Source organism: Ceratotherium simum, chromosome 16 (assembly GCF_057802395.1).
Source record: "Ceratotherium simum simum isolate JZ-2026a chromosome 16, ASM5780239v1, whole genome shotgun sequence".
Classification (NCBI taxonomy): Eukaryota; Metazoa; Chordata; class Mammalia; order Perissodactyla; family Rhinocerotidae; genus Ceratotherium; species Ceratotherium simum.
In genome coordinates, this window is record NC_141915.1 from 20,398,838 (window position 1) to 20,418,708 (window position 19,871).

General features: G+C 36.1%; 1 protein-coding gene across 6 annotated transcripts in view; it reads left to right on the forward strand.

The window, feature by feature from the left end:
• The window catches only part of NF1 (neurofibromin 1), a 253,648-nt gene that overhangs the window by 114,623 nt on the left and 119,154 nt on the right, over positions 1–19,871 (forward strand). For 5 of the 6 annotated variants that reach the window (XM_004441909.3, XM_087440767.1, XM_087440768.1 and 2 more), the window contains exons 15-29: positions 1,083–1,162; positions 2,925–3,048; positions 4,688–4,849; positions 6,015–6,264; positions 6,767–6,840; positions 7,073–7,156; positions 11,201–11,635; positions 12,028–12,167; positions 12,422–12,544; positions 13,022–13,105; positions 13,829–13,945; positions 14,555–14,736; positions 14,856–15,067; positions 17,766–17,927; positions 18,067–18,170. In XM_004441909.3, coding sequence (XP_004441966.2) covers positions 1,083–1,162; positions 2,925–3,048; positions 4,688–4,849; positions 6,015–6,264; positions 6,767–6,840; positions 7,073–7,156; positions 11,201–11,635; positions 12,028–12,167; positions 12,422–12,544; positions 13,022–13,105; positions 13,829–13,945; positions 14,555–14,736; positions 14,856–15,067; positions 17,766–17,927; positions 18,067–18,170 — 2,333 coding nt within the window. The remainder of the gene's footprint in view (positions 1–1,082; positions 1,163–2,924; positions 3,049–4,687; positions 4,850–6,014; positions 6,265–6,766; positions 6,841–7,072; positions 7,157–11,200; positions 11,636–12,027; positions 12,168–12,421; positions 12,545–13,021; positions 13,106–13,828; positions 13,946–14,554; positions 14,737–14,855; positions 15,068–17,765; positions 17,928–18,066; positions 18,171–19,871) is intronic. The other variant, XM_087440766.1, reaches the window with a different exon arrangement.

The window sequence follows — 19,871 nt, forward strand, 5'->3', positions numbered from 1 at the left end:
TCTCCCAATGAATTACAGTTTTCACTAAATGTCTAAAAGTAATTACAATAAAAATGTTTGAAATAAGATAATATAGAGCTGGTCTTTATATATAATGTATAACTTTTGGATATAAAGTGGTTCACGGTTAGACAGCCACATATCTTCCTAATGTGAGGCAGGTTATCAGTGCAGCTGTTTGTAGTTTATGCATTTGATTTGGTTTTAAGAGAAGAAGAAATCAGTTCTCATTATTTGTTCCAAACAGTGTTTCACTGAAATTTTAATAAAAAGCTTTAAAGGAGAGTAAAGAAGCACTAAATATGCTGACCCAGGGCTGAGAGGAGTGTGTAGAGCTCCAGTGTGCCCCTGGGGGAAGCATTGTGGAATTGGAGTTAGGGTAGGGTTGGTTTGAAGGAAAAGTGTAGTTTTCCTTTTTATGCCTTTGATGGCCTTAATTTATTTAATAATAGTGTTTTTGTATGTTAGTTGTATATTTTAAATAAATTAATTCCTGTTAATGTTCTGTGAGCCAAATTCCAATTTCAATTCTGTGGTCAATTGAAATATTTTAGGATGAATAATATGCTATGAAATGCAAAGTCTACTTTGCTCCCCTCTCTCTCATTTTTGAAAAATAGTTTATCTTTTCTGTTCTTAAAGAATTCATGGCAAGCAAGATAACTTTTACTTTATCTTTTGGCAGAGAAGTAAAATATTGTTGTGTGTATTAATTTTGGTGAGCTCTCCTTACTTGGGGATTAATTTTGTGTTCCATAGAGTTCATTGATACTTATTGAAATTATTTTCTTTGTGTCTTAAAGCAATTTTTACGTGTATCGATTGCTATTCTGAATTAATCTGTCATTTAACTTTATGTGTGTATTTAAAGTAATAATGATAGGAATAAAGTGGTTGCATTCTGTATATATTATTTCCTAGAGATTTTGGTTCTTCAGAGTTTTTCTCTTTTGCTTTATGCTGTATGTTGAGGCTACAATTAAAATAGCTCAATATGTTAGCATTTGTAAAATAAATACTCCGGTGTTAAGTTTACAAAAACTTTTTGAGTAAGTCTTCTCTCTCTCTTTTTTAAAATTCAGGCTCTGCTGGTTCTTCATCAGTTAGATAGCATTGATTTGTGGAATCCTGATGCTCCTGTGGAAACATTTTGGGAAATTAGGTATATGATATACTTTTATTTTTTAATTCAATTTAAAATTTTATTTTGTATTTATTTTTTGTCATTAAATATTAACTTTATAGTACTTGGTTTATTGTAAAACTTTATGCACTTATACCTTCAGAGGTTTAGAGTTTGTGTTTTATTTGACTTGAAATTATTTATTAGATTATTTCTTGTTTTAACTGTAAGAACAATGTCACAGCAATTTAGAAAATAAATTTTTACAAATTGTGCTAAATTTTATTACCAAACCATAAACTACTGTTATTTGGTGTAGTCTCTTCTATTGCAGATTTCTATGTAGTTACAACTGTTTTAAATTGATTTTTACAGTTATAAGCTTAGAGTGTTAAAATCTTGTAACATCAATAGTCTCAGTTTTTTAACTTTGATCTTTCATAAATTTTCCATAATACCTGTGTTTTTGATGAATGAATTAATAATGAACATCTGCTTAGAAGGCAAAAATATATACAGTATTTTATAATTTATTTCCTAGGTTATATAAATTATTACCTTTTAATGAGCACAAAGGCAACACATTGAGGAAAATGTAAATGTGTAAGCCTCAGGTTTTGTCATTATCTTACATGGAAGTGGGTGCATCAAGTCACTTGGCAGCTGAGTTAAATCCTAGACTCTAGAGTAGTGCTTTTCTGTAGTAATGTGAACCACATATGTAATTTAAAATTGTCTAGTTGCCACATTAAAAAGTAAAAAGAGGGGCCGGCCCAGTGCCGTAGTGGTTGAGTTTGCACCCTTCACTTCGGCAGCCTGGGGTCCGTGGGTTCAGATCCCGGGCACAGACCTACGCACTGCTTATCAAGCCATGCCATGGCAGGCATCCCGCGTATAAAATAGAGAAAGATGGGCATAGACGTTAGCTCAGGGCCAATCTTCCTCAGCAAAAAAGAAAAGAAAAAAGTAAAAGAAACAGGTAAAATTAATTTTAATAATATATTTTTAACCCAGTATATATATCTAGAATATTACTTCAAGATATAATCAATATAAAAGTTATTAATGAGATATTTTACATTCTTTTCTTCATAAAGTCTTCAAAATTTGGTGTGCGTTTCACACTTAACGGCTCATCTCAATTTGGACAAGCCACATTTCAAGTGCTTGGTAGCCACATGTGGCTGGTTAGTGGCTACTGTGTTGGACAGTGCAGCTGTAGAGTGGGGATCAGCAAACTCTTTCTCTAAAGGGCCAGGTAGTAAATATTTTAGGCTTTGTGGGTCAGATAGTCTCTGTCATAACTAGTCATTTCTGCTGTTGGAGCAGGAAAGCCACCATAGATGATATGTAAATGAATGGGTGTGGCTGTGTTCCACTAAAACTTTATGTACAAAAGCAAATGATGGGCTGGATTTGTCCTGCAGGCAGTTGTTTGCAGACCCCTGCTCTAGAGCACTGGGTTTGCATACAATCTGTGCTGTGCACGTGGTCTATCATTTTTTCGAGTCCTCTGCAAGGATGACAGGCATGGATGAAACAGTTGGGAGTTTGGAGGGTAGTGGGGCTTAGAAATACTTGCTTTTTTTTTTTTTTTTTTACATAATCTGAGACTTATTTTCTTTGATTATCATGCTGTTAACATTTTGATAACCATTTCTCTAAAACACATCCTAGAAGGAAAAATAAGCTTCTCTTAACTTGTGTCCATTATGAGAGAATGCCATTCTTATGGACTGATTATATCTGTATAGGTTATTTATTGACAATGCTAGTAACAATGAACTTTATGTTACTGCAGCTCACAAATGCTTTTTTACATCTGCAAGAAATTAACTAGCCATCAAATGCTTAGTAGCACAGAAATTCTCAAATGGTTGCGGGAAATTTTGATCTGCAGGAATAAATTTCTTCTTAAAAATAAGGTAAGCTAAATGACATCTTTAAAAGTGGAAGAATATTTGGAATGGTAATGGAAAGAGATTAAGGAAGTATTTATTAGCCAAATTTAGTCCTACCTCAACTTCTTCCTCCTACAGAGTCTTCAGGGGAAGTATATATGCAGAGGACAATGGCTGGCAAATCAACATTTTAAAAATTATTCTGAGGCTTTGGCCTTAAAAAGTCACGATCCTGATAAATTCGAGTCGAGTAAAGCAGGACCCTATGGGGCAGGCCTAGGAGGAGTGGGGGCTGCTATAACCGAAATAGATTGAGGAACATATTCAGTCTTCAAGTTCATACATAAGACTTGGACCCTATGGCTAGGCTAGTCCAGAGAATATTGTCCATCAAAAGGCTGGAAGGGAAGAAATTGAGGGTCCTCAATGTAGGTTTCTTTATATTCCTGCCATAAAGCTTTCACCTCTTAAAAATATCGAGAGTTTTCTTCCCTATGGTCTAGTGAAAAGTTTTGATTCTGAACTATTGAAGCACGGTGACAGGGTTTTGGGGGATAGAGAAAATCCTTAAATTTCTTTTAATATAAAGTTTCTATAATTAGTCAATTAAAAAATTCTATTATGGCACAGTTTTAGGAGTACTTGATTCAATGAATTTTTATTCATTTCTATAATCATAGCTATAAGAAATCTTAAATGTATCAAACTCATATGCTTTTCAGGGGACCATACAGCTTGTTAAATTTCCTTTGTTTAGAAATAGGATAGGGGCCGGCCCCGTGGCTTGGCGGTTAAGTGCGCGCACTGCGCTGTTGGCGGCCCGGGTTCGGATCCCGGGCGAGCACCGACGCACCGCTTCTCTGGCCATGCTGAGGCCGCATCCCACATACAGCAACTGGAAGGATGTGCAACTACGACATACAACTATCTACTGGGGCTTTGGGGGAAAAATAAATAAATAAAATCTTTAAAAAAAAAAAATCTTTAAAAAAAAAAGAAATAGGATAATGATGAGTTGGGTTTATTCACATCTGGCTTATTTTAGTGTGTTAATATAGTGAAAATTGGCATTATTCCAAAGATAAGGAAAGAGGTGAGACTTCAGAGTTTCATGCCTTTGCCTGTGGTATAATTCTCCAGAGAACAAGCATTAGTAATCCAGTAATGAATCTGTAGTTCTTTGGTCAGTAAAGTCACTCTTGTAACATACTTGGCATATATAGCAGTGTTAATTACTGGTCCAGCGGAACTTAATCTCAGAAGAGTCAACTTCTGATTATCCTGACATGGCATGGGATAAAATCTTGTGAGAGAAAATCTTGATCATTTGTAATCGACTGAGAAATACATTATATTTTTCATTCAGTAGATTTATGTTGTTGATATTTTACTTGTGTCCACGTTAGATCTAGAAATATTAATTTACATTTCTAGAATCTGTTGTTTCTGATAATTTGAAGGGTGGAAAGCTGAGGATTTTCAAAGGCATTGAACCAACATTATTTTTACTGCTGGGTTTCTAGTGAATGTTCCTCAAGGTGAGGGATAGGAGTTGGGGGGGTGGTTTCCAGAATAGTCTCAAACAGGAAGACGAGTCATATTAAGTATTTATTTCTCTTGGTTATCAGTACTTTGGAGAGGCTTACTTATTTCTTCTTTCTAGCAGGCAGATAGAAGTTCCTGTCACTTCCTCTTCCCTTATGGGGTAGGATGTGATGTTCCTTCAAGTGGAAATACGAGTCAAATGTCCATGGATCATGAAGAGTTACTACGTACTTGTACTCCCGGAGCCTCTCTCCGGAAGGGAAGAGGAAACTCATCCATGGTAGACAGCTTCTTTTGTAGTTCTCCTGTGTCACCGTCTGTGCTCTGTATTTTTTTCTGAATGAACCTTGGTAAATTTCAACTAGGTAATAGAGCATAGTAAAGAACTGCTTAGATGAACCTCAGGGAAGTTCCTAACATCTCTGTGACTCAGTTCCTCAACTGTAAAATGGGGATAATAATAACTCCTGCCACAAAATTGTTATGAGGATTAAATGAGACCATGTGTAAACAGCACTTGAGTATTTGACACTTATAAGCTATAATTGATAGCTCTATAATCATTATAAACCTCTATCCCATAAGAGAGACCATTCATACCCCAGAGGTTTAAACGTTGTACCAACTAACAAAAGTACAAATTGACTGGAAGGAAAAGCATTTTGCTTGAAGTTATAGATGAATGCTTTTGTGGTTTTTGTTGGTGTGCATAATTCCTTTTAAAAATAAATCATACAAGTGAAAATATCAAATCATTACAGAAGAGTTTCTTTTCCAGACCAAAGTTTTTTTTAACCCTAATTTTCAATGTAACCTTCTTGGAGGAAAAAAACAGCTAAGCAGTGTGGTGTTTACTGTTGTCTACTTTATCTGCAGAATTTGCATTTGTTTTGTAAATGAGGATTTCTCTATTTCACGTTTTGGGAATGTGTAAACCAGATTCAAGTATATCTTCTACAGCAATATTTAATTCTTGTTTGTGCCCTCATTTCAGTCAGTGCTGCAGTGTACTTGTCTTATTTCTCCCCTCCAGTAGGTAGATAGAATTTCCTATTACTTCCTCTTCCTTTGTCATTCATAATTGACTGGGAAGTGCGTTATATTTTTCATCCAGTAGATTTGTGTTGTGAGTGTTTTACTTGTGTCCATGTTAGACTTAATCTACATTTCTGGAATCTGGAATAGAATAATACCTATTCGATTTGAAATTGGACAGATAGTAGCATTATGTTGGTCCAAATAAACTCGTTTCTCATTCAGACAAGATATTTTGGGGTTTGAAAATTTCTATCATGATTAAAGGGGAAAGCTCTGTATGCTTTCCCCTTTAATATACCATATATATCTGCATACAGATATATATGGTACACGGTTTGTTGCACTGTTGGGTTTTGTAAATAAAATAGCTAAGTTGCAAATATATGCCTCCCATCCCTGACTCCCAGGATAGTGCAGCAGGGTACAGTGGAACCCCACCGATATGTCGACAAGCCCAGACCAAACTCGAAGTGGCCTTGTACATGTTTCTGTGGAGCCCTGACACTGAAGCTGTTCTGGTTGCCATGTCCTGTTTCCGCCACCTCTGTGAGGAAGCGGATATCCGGTGTGGAGTGGATGAAGTGTCGGTGCACAACTTCTTGCCAAACTATAACACATTCATGGAATTTGCGTCTGTCAGCAATATGATGTCAACAGGTAAATGTGGATTTTTTTCTACTCAGTCTGCCTTGACGTCTAATTGTGCTAGGAATGTAGGAATGTATTAAAGATTAGTACTACTTTGTAACTTTACAGGGCTAATTCAAATAGCTTACTTGGAATCCTTTTCTGTACAAGGGAGGGTGAAAATAAATAGCATTTGAGATAAATTGTTAACTTCTCACTGAGTTTTTATTAAAAACTGGCAGTATAAATTGCTGTCAGTTATAGATTATATAATTTACTCTGCCTGAACTGTATATTGTCAAGTTTTAAACACATTGGCACATGTTTTGAGTAAATATAAGCGGGAATGGCTATTTTATACCATGGACCTTGTGGAGTCCAAGTTACCTTTCCTGTGAGGCCAGTAAAAAGTGTTCAGCTTTATCATTTGAAGCATTCATTCTTCTGCTCCCTTTTGGATTGGGCTTCCAGGTTCTCACTGGCAAGCAGGGCTCTAAGTGCAATAAGTTGATTTGCTGTTGTCTTGGCTTAGGAAGAGCAGCACTTCAGAAAAGAGTGATGGCACTCCTACGGCGCATTGAGCATCCTACTGCAGGAAACACTGAGGTAGGCCCTTAGCAACAGAAACATCCCTCCCGGGCCCCACTCTCAATTTTAGAAGCCTCATGTTATGTGTATGTGGGCAGGAATAGCTTTTGAAGCAAATGTAAGATGTGTGCATATTACAAGTAGAATATTATACTTATAATATGCACCAAATTTGAAACCTATCCATTACTGATTGATTTTTACCTCTAGGTTTAAAGTTGCTTTCAAAAGGTAATTGCTTTCATTTTAGGCTTGGGAAGATACACATGCAAAGTGGGAACAAGCTACAAAACTAATCCTCAACTACCCAAAAGCCAAAATGGAAGATGGCCAGGTGAGTTTGTAAAGTCGATTTTTTTCTGTTAATTGATTTGCTAAACATATAACAAGTATATAGTTGTCTTAAGACTGATATGTAGTTCTGGTTAATCTAAACCTATGCTGACTAATTTGGTAGCTACTAGCCACATGTGGCTACTTAAATTAAAATTGAACTTTAATTAAAATTAAATAGGATTAAAATTCGGTTTTTCAGTCATACGGTAGCCACAGTTTAAGGACTCAATAGCCACATGTGGCAATTGGCTACTCTGTTGGACAGCACAGATATAAAATGTTTCCATCATTGCAGAAATACTGGACATCATTGAGCGAGAGACGATTTGTAGTAGAGACCATTCCTTTACCCTCTTTCTCTTTCTCCATCAGAGACCAAAAGTAGAAAATAAATATTATGCATACTTTTTTTAATTCAGTTAAGTAAAAAAAATGTTTTAAGCACTTAAATATTCAATAAAATTAGACATTTATATTAGGCCTTGGCAGAAGTAAGCTGAAAACATTATATTAATATAATGTATTCAGTTAATAACTGAATTCACTACATCAGAGAATGGAGCAACATTATCAAAGAAGTATAAGACAAAGGAAACCTGAAATTGTACCAGTGGAACAGAACTGAAAATCAAGAAACTTGTAATCATTTGAGCCCTGATAAGAAGTATATAAATATATGGCTAGAGAAACTAGAGGAAAACACTAACCTAATTCTTTATGCACTACAGAAGTCAAGGTACAAAAGATCCGCCCAAATGGAAGAACCATGCTGTTATCAAATTGTTTATATTTCAGTTTACGTTTAACTTCTTATCTTGTTTAGCTTCCTTTATATATAATATGACATAGTTCAAGAACGTTTAGCTGTAATTTGGAAACAGAGTAATTACCACTATGTTCCCAGAGTCAAAAAGAGAATAAGTCTTATTATTCCTTTGTTTCTCTTGGTGGGGATCTAACCAAGAGTGCTGAGAAGTGCTGAGAAAAGCAAGACTGAGTGATAAAATATGAACCTCTTGAGAGAAAAGTCTTTAAACCTATTGCAAAAACCCAATTACTAAAAAATAGGCTGATAATGGTACATTAGATGCTGTGAGTCCACCACGCCTAGTCAAGAAGAATACTCAAAATGAACTTTTACTGCATAAAAAATTTTTAAATTCCTGTTTACCTGTTTCCTAAATTTTCAAGGCAACCTTCGATGAATCTCATTCAAATATGTCTGTCCGTAAACTAACATACTAAGGAGCAGAGTGGTTTCTCTGCTTCATTTATCAATCCTTTAGAAAGATTAACTGCATCATCATTTTGGGCTATATCCCACAACAAAGTGTTTCCTTTCTTGCAAATGTTGTCCAAATTTCTGTCGTAGCATTACTGTTGAATTGATGTTGATGAACTGCAGATCCTTGACTAAGATGTTCATGGTAAATAGATGCTAAATTGGGAAGATGTTGGTGAAGATAAAATGTTAGCTCTGCATGTGAATTAATCTGAATTAGCTCCTCTTCACCCCCAGATTCTTCACCATCAAAATCAGCCATATTTTCTCCTGATTTTGCACTGACCTGGGAGTTACTGCAACTGTCATCATCTGCACCTAGCATATCATCAGCTATATGCCTATCAGGGTGGTAATGATGGTGGTGGTGATGTGGACCAATAAACTACTGACAATTAAATAATTCATTCCCGGTAGTCTCCCCAAGAAACTCCCCAGTGCATGTAATACAAGATTCCTGAGATGTTTGTGCTATGTGAGCAGCATTCATTTTCCCTGAAATATCACGTTCTGGGTCTTCCTAGTGTGCATCTAGCATTCATATTCGATTATACTGATGGCATTGACCCATTGTTAAAAACCAGGCCTTTTCATGTTCCATTGCTTGTCCTACTTCTTCCTGATGGATCTTGGGAATCCCTTGAGCAAATGCTTGCTTGACTTTCTAACTTTCTGTTTTGAAGATCTGTACCGCACTGCTTGTAGGAGGATTATGACCATGATCGTCATCATATTCTTCGTTAGGGGCTTCAATATCTGCAGTATCTTCTGACTGTACCCCACTGCCAGGGCTCCCAGCTGACTGGCTTGCATGGCTAGAATTCACCTTATTGCTAGATCCATCACTATGCCCACTGCTGTTACCAGGACTGCTGCTTCCATCTTCACCACTGTTGGCAGTTTTGTCAGAACCTCTGTACATGGATTCCCCTGTGTCTGAAAGTCCCTGTTGTGCATGTTTGGTTCTACTAATAAGTTACTTACCCATTTCGATGTCACTGCCTCCACTTTGAATGGGTATCACTGTTATCACTGCTTTGAGGACTAGCTGCAGGTGACCAAGGTGATGGAGCTGCTCTTCTGAGCTCTTCTTCCTCTTTCTTATTTGCAGTGGGAGTATTACTATGTAATAAAGATGCAGAAGAACTCAGTTTAGATAGCTGAGCCTTAGCTGCTAGTGCATTATTCCATAATGCTTTAATTAACATCAGTGCCAAGTACAATGTTCAGTATGAACACTTGGCTCAAGAGCTGAGACCAGATTAAGGAGATATCTAAATGATACTGGATCCAAATTCTTGATGAGTGAAGGAAATAAGTCCTGTGTATACTGACTACAGTGTTTCAACTGTGCTGCAGCCCAAATGCAGTCAATATGCTGGGTACTCAGTTGCCCTTCCACTGCCAAAAAATTAAAAATCACTTGGCATTGTTTGGTAATCTCAGTAGGTAAATTTGGTCCAAATATATGCTCTGCCACATTGTTGTTTATAAGCCAGTCTGCAAGTTCTTTTGCAATGGACATTTCTATATCTTTTCTGATACCAGTGATTCACATTATTGTACACATCATTGAAAGTGTAAAGTTGATTCGTTATCTGACTTAGGCCAGCCAATCTCATAGTCAGAGTAGGTGACGTAAAGTACTTAAATGCAAGATCTAGGCTTTCTTTATCAAAGCATAACGTTGTGTCCAGTGGTTCTTTCACTGTGCTCCCCATTGTCAGCTGTGTAGTAAGCCGCACTCTGTCTTAACTCCTGATCAGAGAGTTTGCATAAATACCTGATAACAAAGGTCCTAAAAGAGATAATGTGCTGCATGACAGCAGGGTTATGTAGCCATGTCCTAGTATTAGATACAATTCTAATAAATGCATGGGCTGTAAGAAATGGCAAAGTTTCAGGAGTTCCATATTCAAAGCAATCCTTAATGAGAGAAAGGCCATTTTTCCCACAAAACAAACGTACACAACGAAACATATGCAATGGTACTTTTACATCATTCATATCACAGAATGCCCCTAATATGTTGCTTTCTTGAGTTGATATATCCTCTGTAGTAGGATAAGTATTATGCTTGTAAGCAGTATGTAAGGGAAATTAAATTTGAAAAGTTTTTGCCACACGTCTGTACCCCATAAACTAAAAGGATCAGAACTCTTTGAAAATTCCTCCTCGGTAAGATTATAAATTCTTGTAGAGTTTGATTTTTTTCTCTTGATTTTTGTCTTTATGTACTTCCTTCATTACACACCCTTTCTATATTCAGTGGTTCTTCCATTTGATTACTCTCATCTTGCTATGTGGAATCTACATTAATAGTAGTACAGTGTTTACAAAGCTGATTTCACAGCACTTGAACTTGGGCAATCACTAAGTTAATCAGTGCACCCACTACTTGGTTAAAAATCTCCAAATGCTTATATTCCTTGAAGCAGCATAGACATTGCCTCTGTGTCCAGGAGTTGATATAAGAAAAAATTGTGAGAGTATGTTCCTTTCTGAGCTGCAGTCCGTCACCACCTTCTATATCTGATACTGTATCTGTGTTTGTCACTACCCTCAATTGTTTAAGACTCAGCTGTCCTCCAGCAGTAAAATACCTTGATGTGACTAGAAATGGCGGGGTGAACACTTGGATTTTTTAAATGTAAAAAATGTTCTTTTGTCATGGAAGAAATGTTGGATAAAAAGTAATTTGTCAAGTCTCTCAACCAATTTAGGGTGAATTCATGCTTTCCATAAAAATTTTGTGTTTAGGCTGCTGAAAGCCTTCATAAGACCATTGTTAAGAGGCGAATGTCTCATGTGAGTGGATCCATAGATTTGTCTGACACAGACTCCCTTCAGGAATGGATCAACATGACTGGCTTCCTGTGTGCCCTTGGGGGAGTGTGCCTGCAGCAGAGAAGCAATTCTGGCCTGGCAACCTATAGCCCACCCATGGGCCCAGTCAGTGAACGCAAGGGTTCCATGATTTCAGTGATGTCCTCAGAGGGAAACGCAGATACACCTGTCAGCAAATTTATGGATCGGCTGCTATCCTTAATGGTGTGTAACCATGAGAGAGTGGGACTTCAAATACGGACCAATGTTAAGGATCTGGTGGGTCTAGAATTGAGTCCTGCTCTTTATCCAATGCTATTTAACAAATTGAAGAATACCATCAGCAAGTTTTTTGACTCCCAAGGACAGGTAAAGTGTTCTTTCCTTTATATTTCACCCTTCCCTATGAATAGAGTGACCTGTTTGAAATAAAGAAGCCTTTTTCTTTTAGATTATTTAATTAGATACTGGCATGAACGTTCACTCACAGGTTTTTAGAAAATAGGCAAAAAATTGCAGAAAGAAGAATCATCTAATGTAGGGATCAGTTTGCTTTTTAGGAACTCTAGTGCATGGGTGTGCCTGAGGTTATGAATGTCTTGGGTATGGGTATGAGTGTCTGTGTGTATCTATGTGCCTGTTTGGATATATGCCTGTGGGTGCATTTCTGCATGTGTATGACATTTAGATCAGGCAACTTCATCTCTCTGTGATCTGTCTGCTGTGCGTTGATTCCAAAATGTATTTTGTTCTTTGTATAGGTTTTATTGACTGACACCAATACTCAATTTGTAGAGCAAACCATAGCTATAATGAAGAACTTACTAGATAATCATACTGAAGGCAGCTCCGAACATCTGGGACAAGCTAGCATTGAAACAATGATGTTGAATCTGGTCAGGTAAACATTCTACTGAAATGTAGCAGAAACACATTGGTATTGGTAATTATTAGTGAAATAATTTGCAATCCTTTTCTTTATTGCACCCAAATTAGGGTGTGACAATAAGGTAACCAGAAGTTATGTATGTTCTAATATAAATAAAATAAAATAGTTACATTTAATCATTGTACTTAGACATTAAAGCATTTAGAAAACTTTCTCTTTTGTTTACATCTGATCATGTTTTTTTTAATGTTTCCATGTCTAAATAGATATGTTCGTGTACTTGGGAATATGGTCCATGCAATTCAAATAAAAACAAAACTGTGTCAGTTAGTTGAGGTCATGATGGCAAGGAGAGATGACCTCTCATTTTGTCAGGAGATGAAATTTAGGTGAGTTCTCAAAAGAGCAAAGTAGTACAGTCTTATAAATCTTATGTTAAATGAAGTACGGAAAAATAGTAGGTCCCTGGTTATCATTGGAAGCAGGGCAGGGGGGGTGGAAAAGAAACATTTTACATGTTTGTTTTTCTCTTCATGTCTTTTCAAATTTCCCTGAGCTTTGTGCCCATGACAATGCTCCCTTTTTTAAAATTATACTATACTTGACCTAAGAATTTGGTCCTAAGATTCTGTTCAAACTGATACCATAACTAAGGGCTCATGTGGAGGATCACTATCCAAGTTGCTTATGTTCGTGCCCTTCTGAGTGTTAGATCTGTGATAGCACTATCTCTTTTATAAAATTGTCATGTCGCCCGGGTGATTTGGCAAATTATTTGTGCTATTAAAAGGTCTTATATGACTAAAGGTGTATGTATGACTTTAAAAAAGTTGTTTGCTATTTTCTTTTTCTTTGCCATTCTATAGGAATAAGATGGTAGAATATCTGACAGACTGGGTTATGGGAACATCAAACCAAGCAGCAGATGATGACGTAAAATGTCTTACAAGGTAAGAAAAGATAATGACCTTTAATTAAGTATTAGCAGGTTTACTCTAGGCATTAGTACTACTTCATTATAGCTATTATAAGTATATTTTATGTGTATTGAAATTGTTTTTTTGGATATCAAACTTTTGCATTTGAATTATATAACAATATTAATCTTTATTATTTCTTTCTCTTTTTAACTGACTTTTATTAAAAACAAATGTGAGAGAGTGTTATATGTAGAAAGTGTTATCTATTTAGGAAAGATAGTCTATAGTTATTGGAAAATAAGATATGTAAAGCCTTAGATTGTATTTATTTTATCATTAGATAGTTAAAGGTATTATTTTAGGAACTTAATTTTTTTGAGTCTTTCTAAAAAGTAATTGCTTAAGTTTGCTCTAATGATAGATACTTATTGCCACATAACAGAAAATAATTAAACACTATGAACTACATAATAACCATTCACATATATTTCTTCGGCCAAGCTTTGTTTTATAGTACATGCTTTTGATCTAAGTTATTTTGCCAAGATTACTTAAAGTTATCATGACCCTCTCTCCAACTTGAAACGTTTTTGCATTCTAGGGTCTGCATATTAACTCAGATTATTTAGATTGTCCTAACAATTTGTTTAGGTAGTTCCTAAAGTTTGTGTCTGTCAGGAAGAAGTTTATATGAAGGTAAGGTGGAATAGAAGAACTTGAAAGACTTAAGGTCTTCTCGTTTTTTTTCTTCAGAGATTTGGACCAGGCAAGCATGGAAGCAGTAGTTTCACTCCTGGCTGGTCTTCCGCTGCAGCCTGAGGAAGGAGATGGTGTGGAACTGATGGAAGCCAAATCACAGTTATTTCTTAAGTAAATTTCAGTCACCAAAAACACAAAACAAAAAACAAAGTCCCACACACAACGAAGCAGAGAAAGTGTAACCAAACTGGCAAATTTTATATTTAGAAAATGGAGCTCATTGCTTGGTATTATGCCATCAGCTACTGTGCCATAAAGTATAATACATGCATGAAGCAATATTCCCTGTGACAGAACTGGGATAGGAAACCAACTGTGTTTTGTGGTTTTGAAAGAAAATAATCTGATCAGTGAATTTTTATTTGCAATAAAACCCAGTTCACCTCATTAAGTCATTTAAAATGGCATTGTCTAAACTATTTGGACCACTAATTTCATATGCTAAACGTTAAAAGTGATGCATTTATCAGGAAAGATTGCATCTATTTAGTGCTTATGTCATGAGATATGTACTGGGCTTTGTCAGGATAAAATCACATTTAACATAGCACACTTCCTAATGAGCCATGCTGCCTGATTCTCTCCATGCTCCAAAGCCTGGAGAGAAGCGGATACCCAGAGCCACTCATGTGATGCATATGTGATGATTTCAGAATGTCTGATTAGCTTTCTGGTTGATGTGGTCTTCACTGTGTAAAGGTCAATCTTTTTATTTCTCAGGTATTTCACACTGTTTATGAACCTTTTGAATGACTGTAGTGAAGTAGAAGATGAAAATGCACAAACAGGTGGCAGGAAACGTGGCATGTCTCGGAGGCTGGCCTCGCTGAGGCACTGTACAGTCCTTGCAATGTCAAACTTACTCAATGCCAACGTGGACAGTGGCCTCATGCACTCCATAGGTGAGATAAAATGAAAGCTTCATATAGAAATTTAAAATCTAGGGAACTGGCATGTAAGATCAGTAAAATTACTTCAACAAGGCCGTGTTAGTAAATTTGCATCTGTCTGCTCATATCAGGTTTAGGTTATCACAAAGATCTCCAGACAAGAGCTACATTTATGGAAGTTCTGACAAAAATCCTCCAACAAGGCACAGAATTTGACACACTTGCAGAAACGGTGTTGGCAGATCGGTTTGAGAGACTGGTGGAGTTGGTCACAATGATGGGTGATCAGGGAGAGCTCCCTATCGCCATGGCTCTGGCCAATGTGGTCCCTTGTTCTCAGTGGGTAAGTTCGTTGAGTAAGTGGGGAAGAAGAGTGCCTGGCACAGAGCAAATGCTTCACAATTCATTTGTTCAATGAATGTTTATTGAATGAATTGCTAAAACTTTAGAGCTGGAAGAAACTTTAGGTATTATTTGAGTGGTTTTAAGCTGTGGGGAAGTGGTTGGAGCTTCTAGCCCTCACTAGTATTCTTAAGTATGACGATCTTATTCCTCATGCTTAAAGTAAAACACTCAAACTCCTTACCTGTCCCACTGAAAAATTTTATTTAAACTGATAAAAGGGAAACTAAAACCACTGATCTGGTGCCTTCATATATTAAATGAGAAAATTGGGGTTAAATCTCATATTTAGTTGTCAGTAATGTTAGAACTAGAATTCGAAGCTTATGCCTGTTTACTACCTCCAGTTCACACTTCTTTTTCCTACAACACATTGTACAATTTTTAAAAAATTTAAGTGCTCTGTTTGCATTTGAAATTATGTTGCTTGTTTTAAACACTGAAGACATAATATGGCTATTGGCTTCTTAATAAAAAATTTTCCTAAAGCCATACCATTCTTAATAATATATGCTAAACATTTGAGAAGGGTTGTCCCTTTCCATGTTAAAAAGCTATTTAGTTTTGTATTGTACCAAAAATGATTTCAGTTTAGTAAATTATAACTAATAAAGTAATCTGTCATTGCCTATAGATTTGTTTCTGCTTAAAAGCTGTAATCTGATTTCTCATTCTTAAAGTAAAAACTCAAACTCCTAACCCTGACCTACAAGGCTTTACCCAGCCTGGGCCCTGCCTCATTTCTGACATCATCTTATGCCATTTTCCTTCTTGTTCATCAAACTTAAACCACACTGGCCATCAAACATGTTAGACTTATTTCCCCTAGAGCAGCCTTGCTGCCGCTGCCGCTGTCTGGAATGCTTCTTCCCTGCTTTCTTAAATGGCCGACTTCTTGTTATTCAGGTTTCAGTTCAGATGTAGCTTTCTTCATGCAGTCTTTTCTGGCCATCCAATCAAAACCACACCCACAGTCATTCTATCACATTACCTTCTTATATTTTCTTTGCAGCATTTATTAACTATGTGAAATTATCTTGTTTGATTACTTGTTCTCATTCCACCAGACTGTGAGCTCCATGAGAGCAGAGACCTTGTCTGTCTTGTTCACGGCTGTATTTTCAGTTCTTGGAGTAGAGCCTGGCACATAACAAGGACTCAGTAAATAATTTTTTAATGAATGAAAATGGAGTCCTACTTGTAGCTAGGGAGTTGGAAAAAGGAAATTATTGAAATCCTCTTGAAACCTAACGTTAGTTCACAAATCTTCATATGTTTTGAAAATGGATATTCTGAATTACCTTTTTAGTACCTACTTATAATTAGTGCTAAAAATTATCAGTAATTTTCTTAATACAAAAGAATCAGTTAAGTCCAAGAAGCTTTAATTCGTTTTCTTTAAGTAAATAGTTTCTAATGAGTTTTATATTAAATGACTTTTTTTTAAGGAGGATTTTTATATTAGGCCAGATCTATTAGAGCTATATCTAAAGGAGAACAAAGAACAATTTTAAAATTTTTAAAAATTTAATTTTATTTTGTAAATTTTAAATTCTATTGCTTAAAGTTTTCAGAATTTTGTGGGGGAGGAATTAGCGCAGAAAAAACCATTAGCACAGTAGTCTAAAAATAGTTTTATTTGTTAACTGAATTATGTCTCATAATTATACTTGTCTTTAAAATGGAGGATAGAATTTTTATGTCTAGCCAAATATGTATTATGTAACTATAAGGAGTATAGCAGAATATTGGGTCTTCTTTGGCTTCTAGATTTTCTGTGGTTAAGATTGTTAAGTTTTTTCCTTTACTCAAATATCAGGTTATTATAATCCTGGGACCAGGCAAGAATTAAAAGAGCTGGGGGCCATGGTCCTAGCCTTTGTTTTCACTGCTTTCGGGTTGGGGCATCTTTTTATGGCTGCCTGTGTTCTCTCTAAATCTCTTCCCAGCTTGTGTGGTTAAACAGTGATTTACTATCACATAACTTTTCTTGAATGTACCAAAAAATATTGCACTATGGGGAATTATGAGGGTTGTCATTTAGGTTCTAGATGGGAATTAGCCGCCCACCTCTACTTTGTATGTAAATCTTGCTAATCTCTTGGTGCTGAATGCGCAGCCCAGGTCTTTTTCTGAATTTCTGTAAATCCTGTAGTCTTTCCATTTTTGTCATTTCTCTGCCTAACACATGTTCAGTCTTCACTGGGTTTCCGTGACCATATGAGAAGAGATTAGAGCTCTTATGGTCACCAAAGTCTTGTTCCTGCTCACTGATTTTTCTAAGAAAATGATCTGTGCATATCAAACTAAATTCTTTGCCATCATCTTCTATTTCTGCTCTCTTTCATTTTGTCATATAATTTGAGCTGAATCTTGGATTTTTTTCTGTTTCCCTAGTAAAGCCTAGGCATCTCTTACCTTTCATCAGTTAATCCTTAGAATTAACAGATACTGTAGGCATATAGCAATAAGTCATCTATCATAGACAAATGCACACACATAAAGTCCAGGGGGAAAATTAATCAGTCACCATTTACCTTGATTCAGCAGGTGCTTATCAACTTTGGATTTGCCTTTCAGTTTCCTGCTTAAGAAAAAATAGGATTGTTCACAGTTACACAATTTTGTTTTATTCTCAGGATGAACTAGCTCGAGTTCTAGTGACTTTGTTTGATTCTCGGCATTTACTTTATCAACTGCTCTGGAACATGTTTTCTAAGGAAGTAGAATTGGCAGACTCCATGCAGACTCTTTTCCGAGGCAACAGCTTAGCCAGTAAAATAATGACCTTCTGTTTCAAGGTTTGTATCCATTCACCTTTTTTGTGTGTGGAGGTATATCAAACAATGATTATGTACAGAATGTAGAGAGCAGAATGTCTTCTTTAATGCAAGATATTTGGAGCAAGCATAATAAATTCTTCCTTGTGTATTTCTTTAGGTATATGGTGCTACCTACCTACAAAAACTCCTGGATCCTTTATTACGAATTGTGATCACATCCTCTGATTGGCAACATGTTAGCTTTGAAGTGGATCCTACCAGGTTTGTCATCCTCTCATCTACAACTGCTCTCCATTTTTTTACTACCACTATATGAGGCAAGGCCCTCACAATTTCTCCCCTTGATTCTTAAAATTAGTCTTTAATTGTAAAAGTTGTACACAAATACATTTTTCTGAAAGAAAATTACAAATATCATTAAAGGTGTCTTTTACTACAACTTCTAGAGACATAACACTATTACTAGTTTAGTCTGTTCTTCTGTCCTTTTTCAGTACATTTGCATATACATACATCTAGTTGTAGAAACTATATGTTATAATGTGAGTGCTTGATATAAATGGTAACATTGTATACATGGTTTTGCAACTTAATTTTTTTAACTTAATCCTATGTCTTAGATCTTTCTATGTCAACATATAAAGATTAATCTCATTTTTTTTTACTGTTTCATAATTTATTTGGCCAATACCATATTGATCTCTTTGACTTTTGCAGTAACTTCCTAATTATTGTCCCAGCGTTGTCTTTTTCATTTTCAGGTCATTTGCTATAGGAATTATTCTGAAACCTAAATCTTTTTGTCACTTTATTTCTTGGAAATCGTCAGTTGTTCCCCCATTGACTACAAGATAAAGTACAGAGTCGTCTGACTATAATCCACCCTCGCCTCTTGTCATTCTTTCATGTATTCTCTGGACTTTAGCTCCAATGAAATATGCACATGTTATATATTTTTAAAGTGGCTTGACGCATAGGGTTCATTGGGATTGGAGATGCCTAATAAATAATGTCCCTCTTCCCCGCCCAACTTCAAAATCAAAAGGGTAGAGGGAGGAGGGGTGAGAAGGAAACATTCAGGAATCAGCTCTCACCTTTATTTCTGATAAAAATGATTGGAGAATGTGACTGTAGATCCTGTGGGGCAAATAGGCTTGCTAACACTTCACCTTGGATTAGACTCATCTATCCCATCCCTTGCACAGCTGGATAACTACAGGTTTCCCTCACAGGGTCTGGCAAGCTTTTTACCACACGAGTAGAGAGCAGACTAGGATATATCTTTTCTGTAGGCAAACGTGTCTAGAGTGGAGAGGATGGCACTGAGCTGAGCATGCTTGACTCTTTTTTCTAACTCACTCCTCCTCCTCTAAAGAGGAGTAACTTAGAAGGAGAAGAGGCCAAGGGGTAATGCAAGGTGCAGTTTTTAAAAGCTACCATCTCTGCGAAGCTTTCTACCTGTCCCCAGGTGCTGCCCATATACACACACTACACATGAATAAAGAAATAGGCTTTATTCTGTGTTTCTGCATCAGCATTGTAACACTTAATTGTGATGAAGTATTTTATGAACTTATCTCGGCTCTAGACTGTTGGCTCTTTTACATTTTGTACATCTTTATATCCTTCTATGAATATTTAGCATGGTGTCTGGCTTATAGTTGACATTTCATAAATATCCATCGAATGAATGCATTTTAAACAATTACGTTATGCTTGATTTTTCTAAGCCACGCCGCTTGTCTTTCTTTCAGTTAACATTATTTTTTTTTTATTTTCAAGCTCAGAGTTTCTTGATGGTTGCTCTTCCTAAATAATTTTTATTTTGCCACTTTGTATCAGTTGATATTTTTGGCTCTGCCTTTGCTGAAGTATCAACTATAATATCTAATCAGAACTCTGGCACTAAATTAGCCAATTATTGTTAAAATAGTTAAATAGTTATAGTTTGAAACTTAAAAG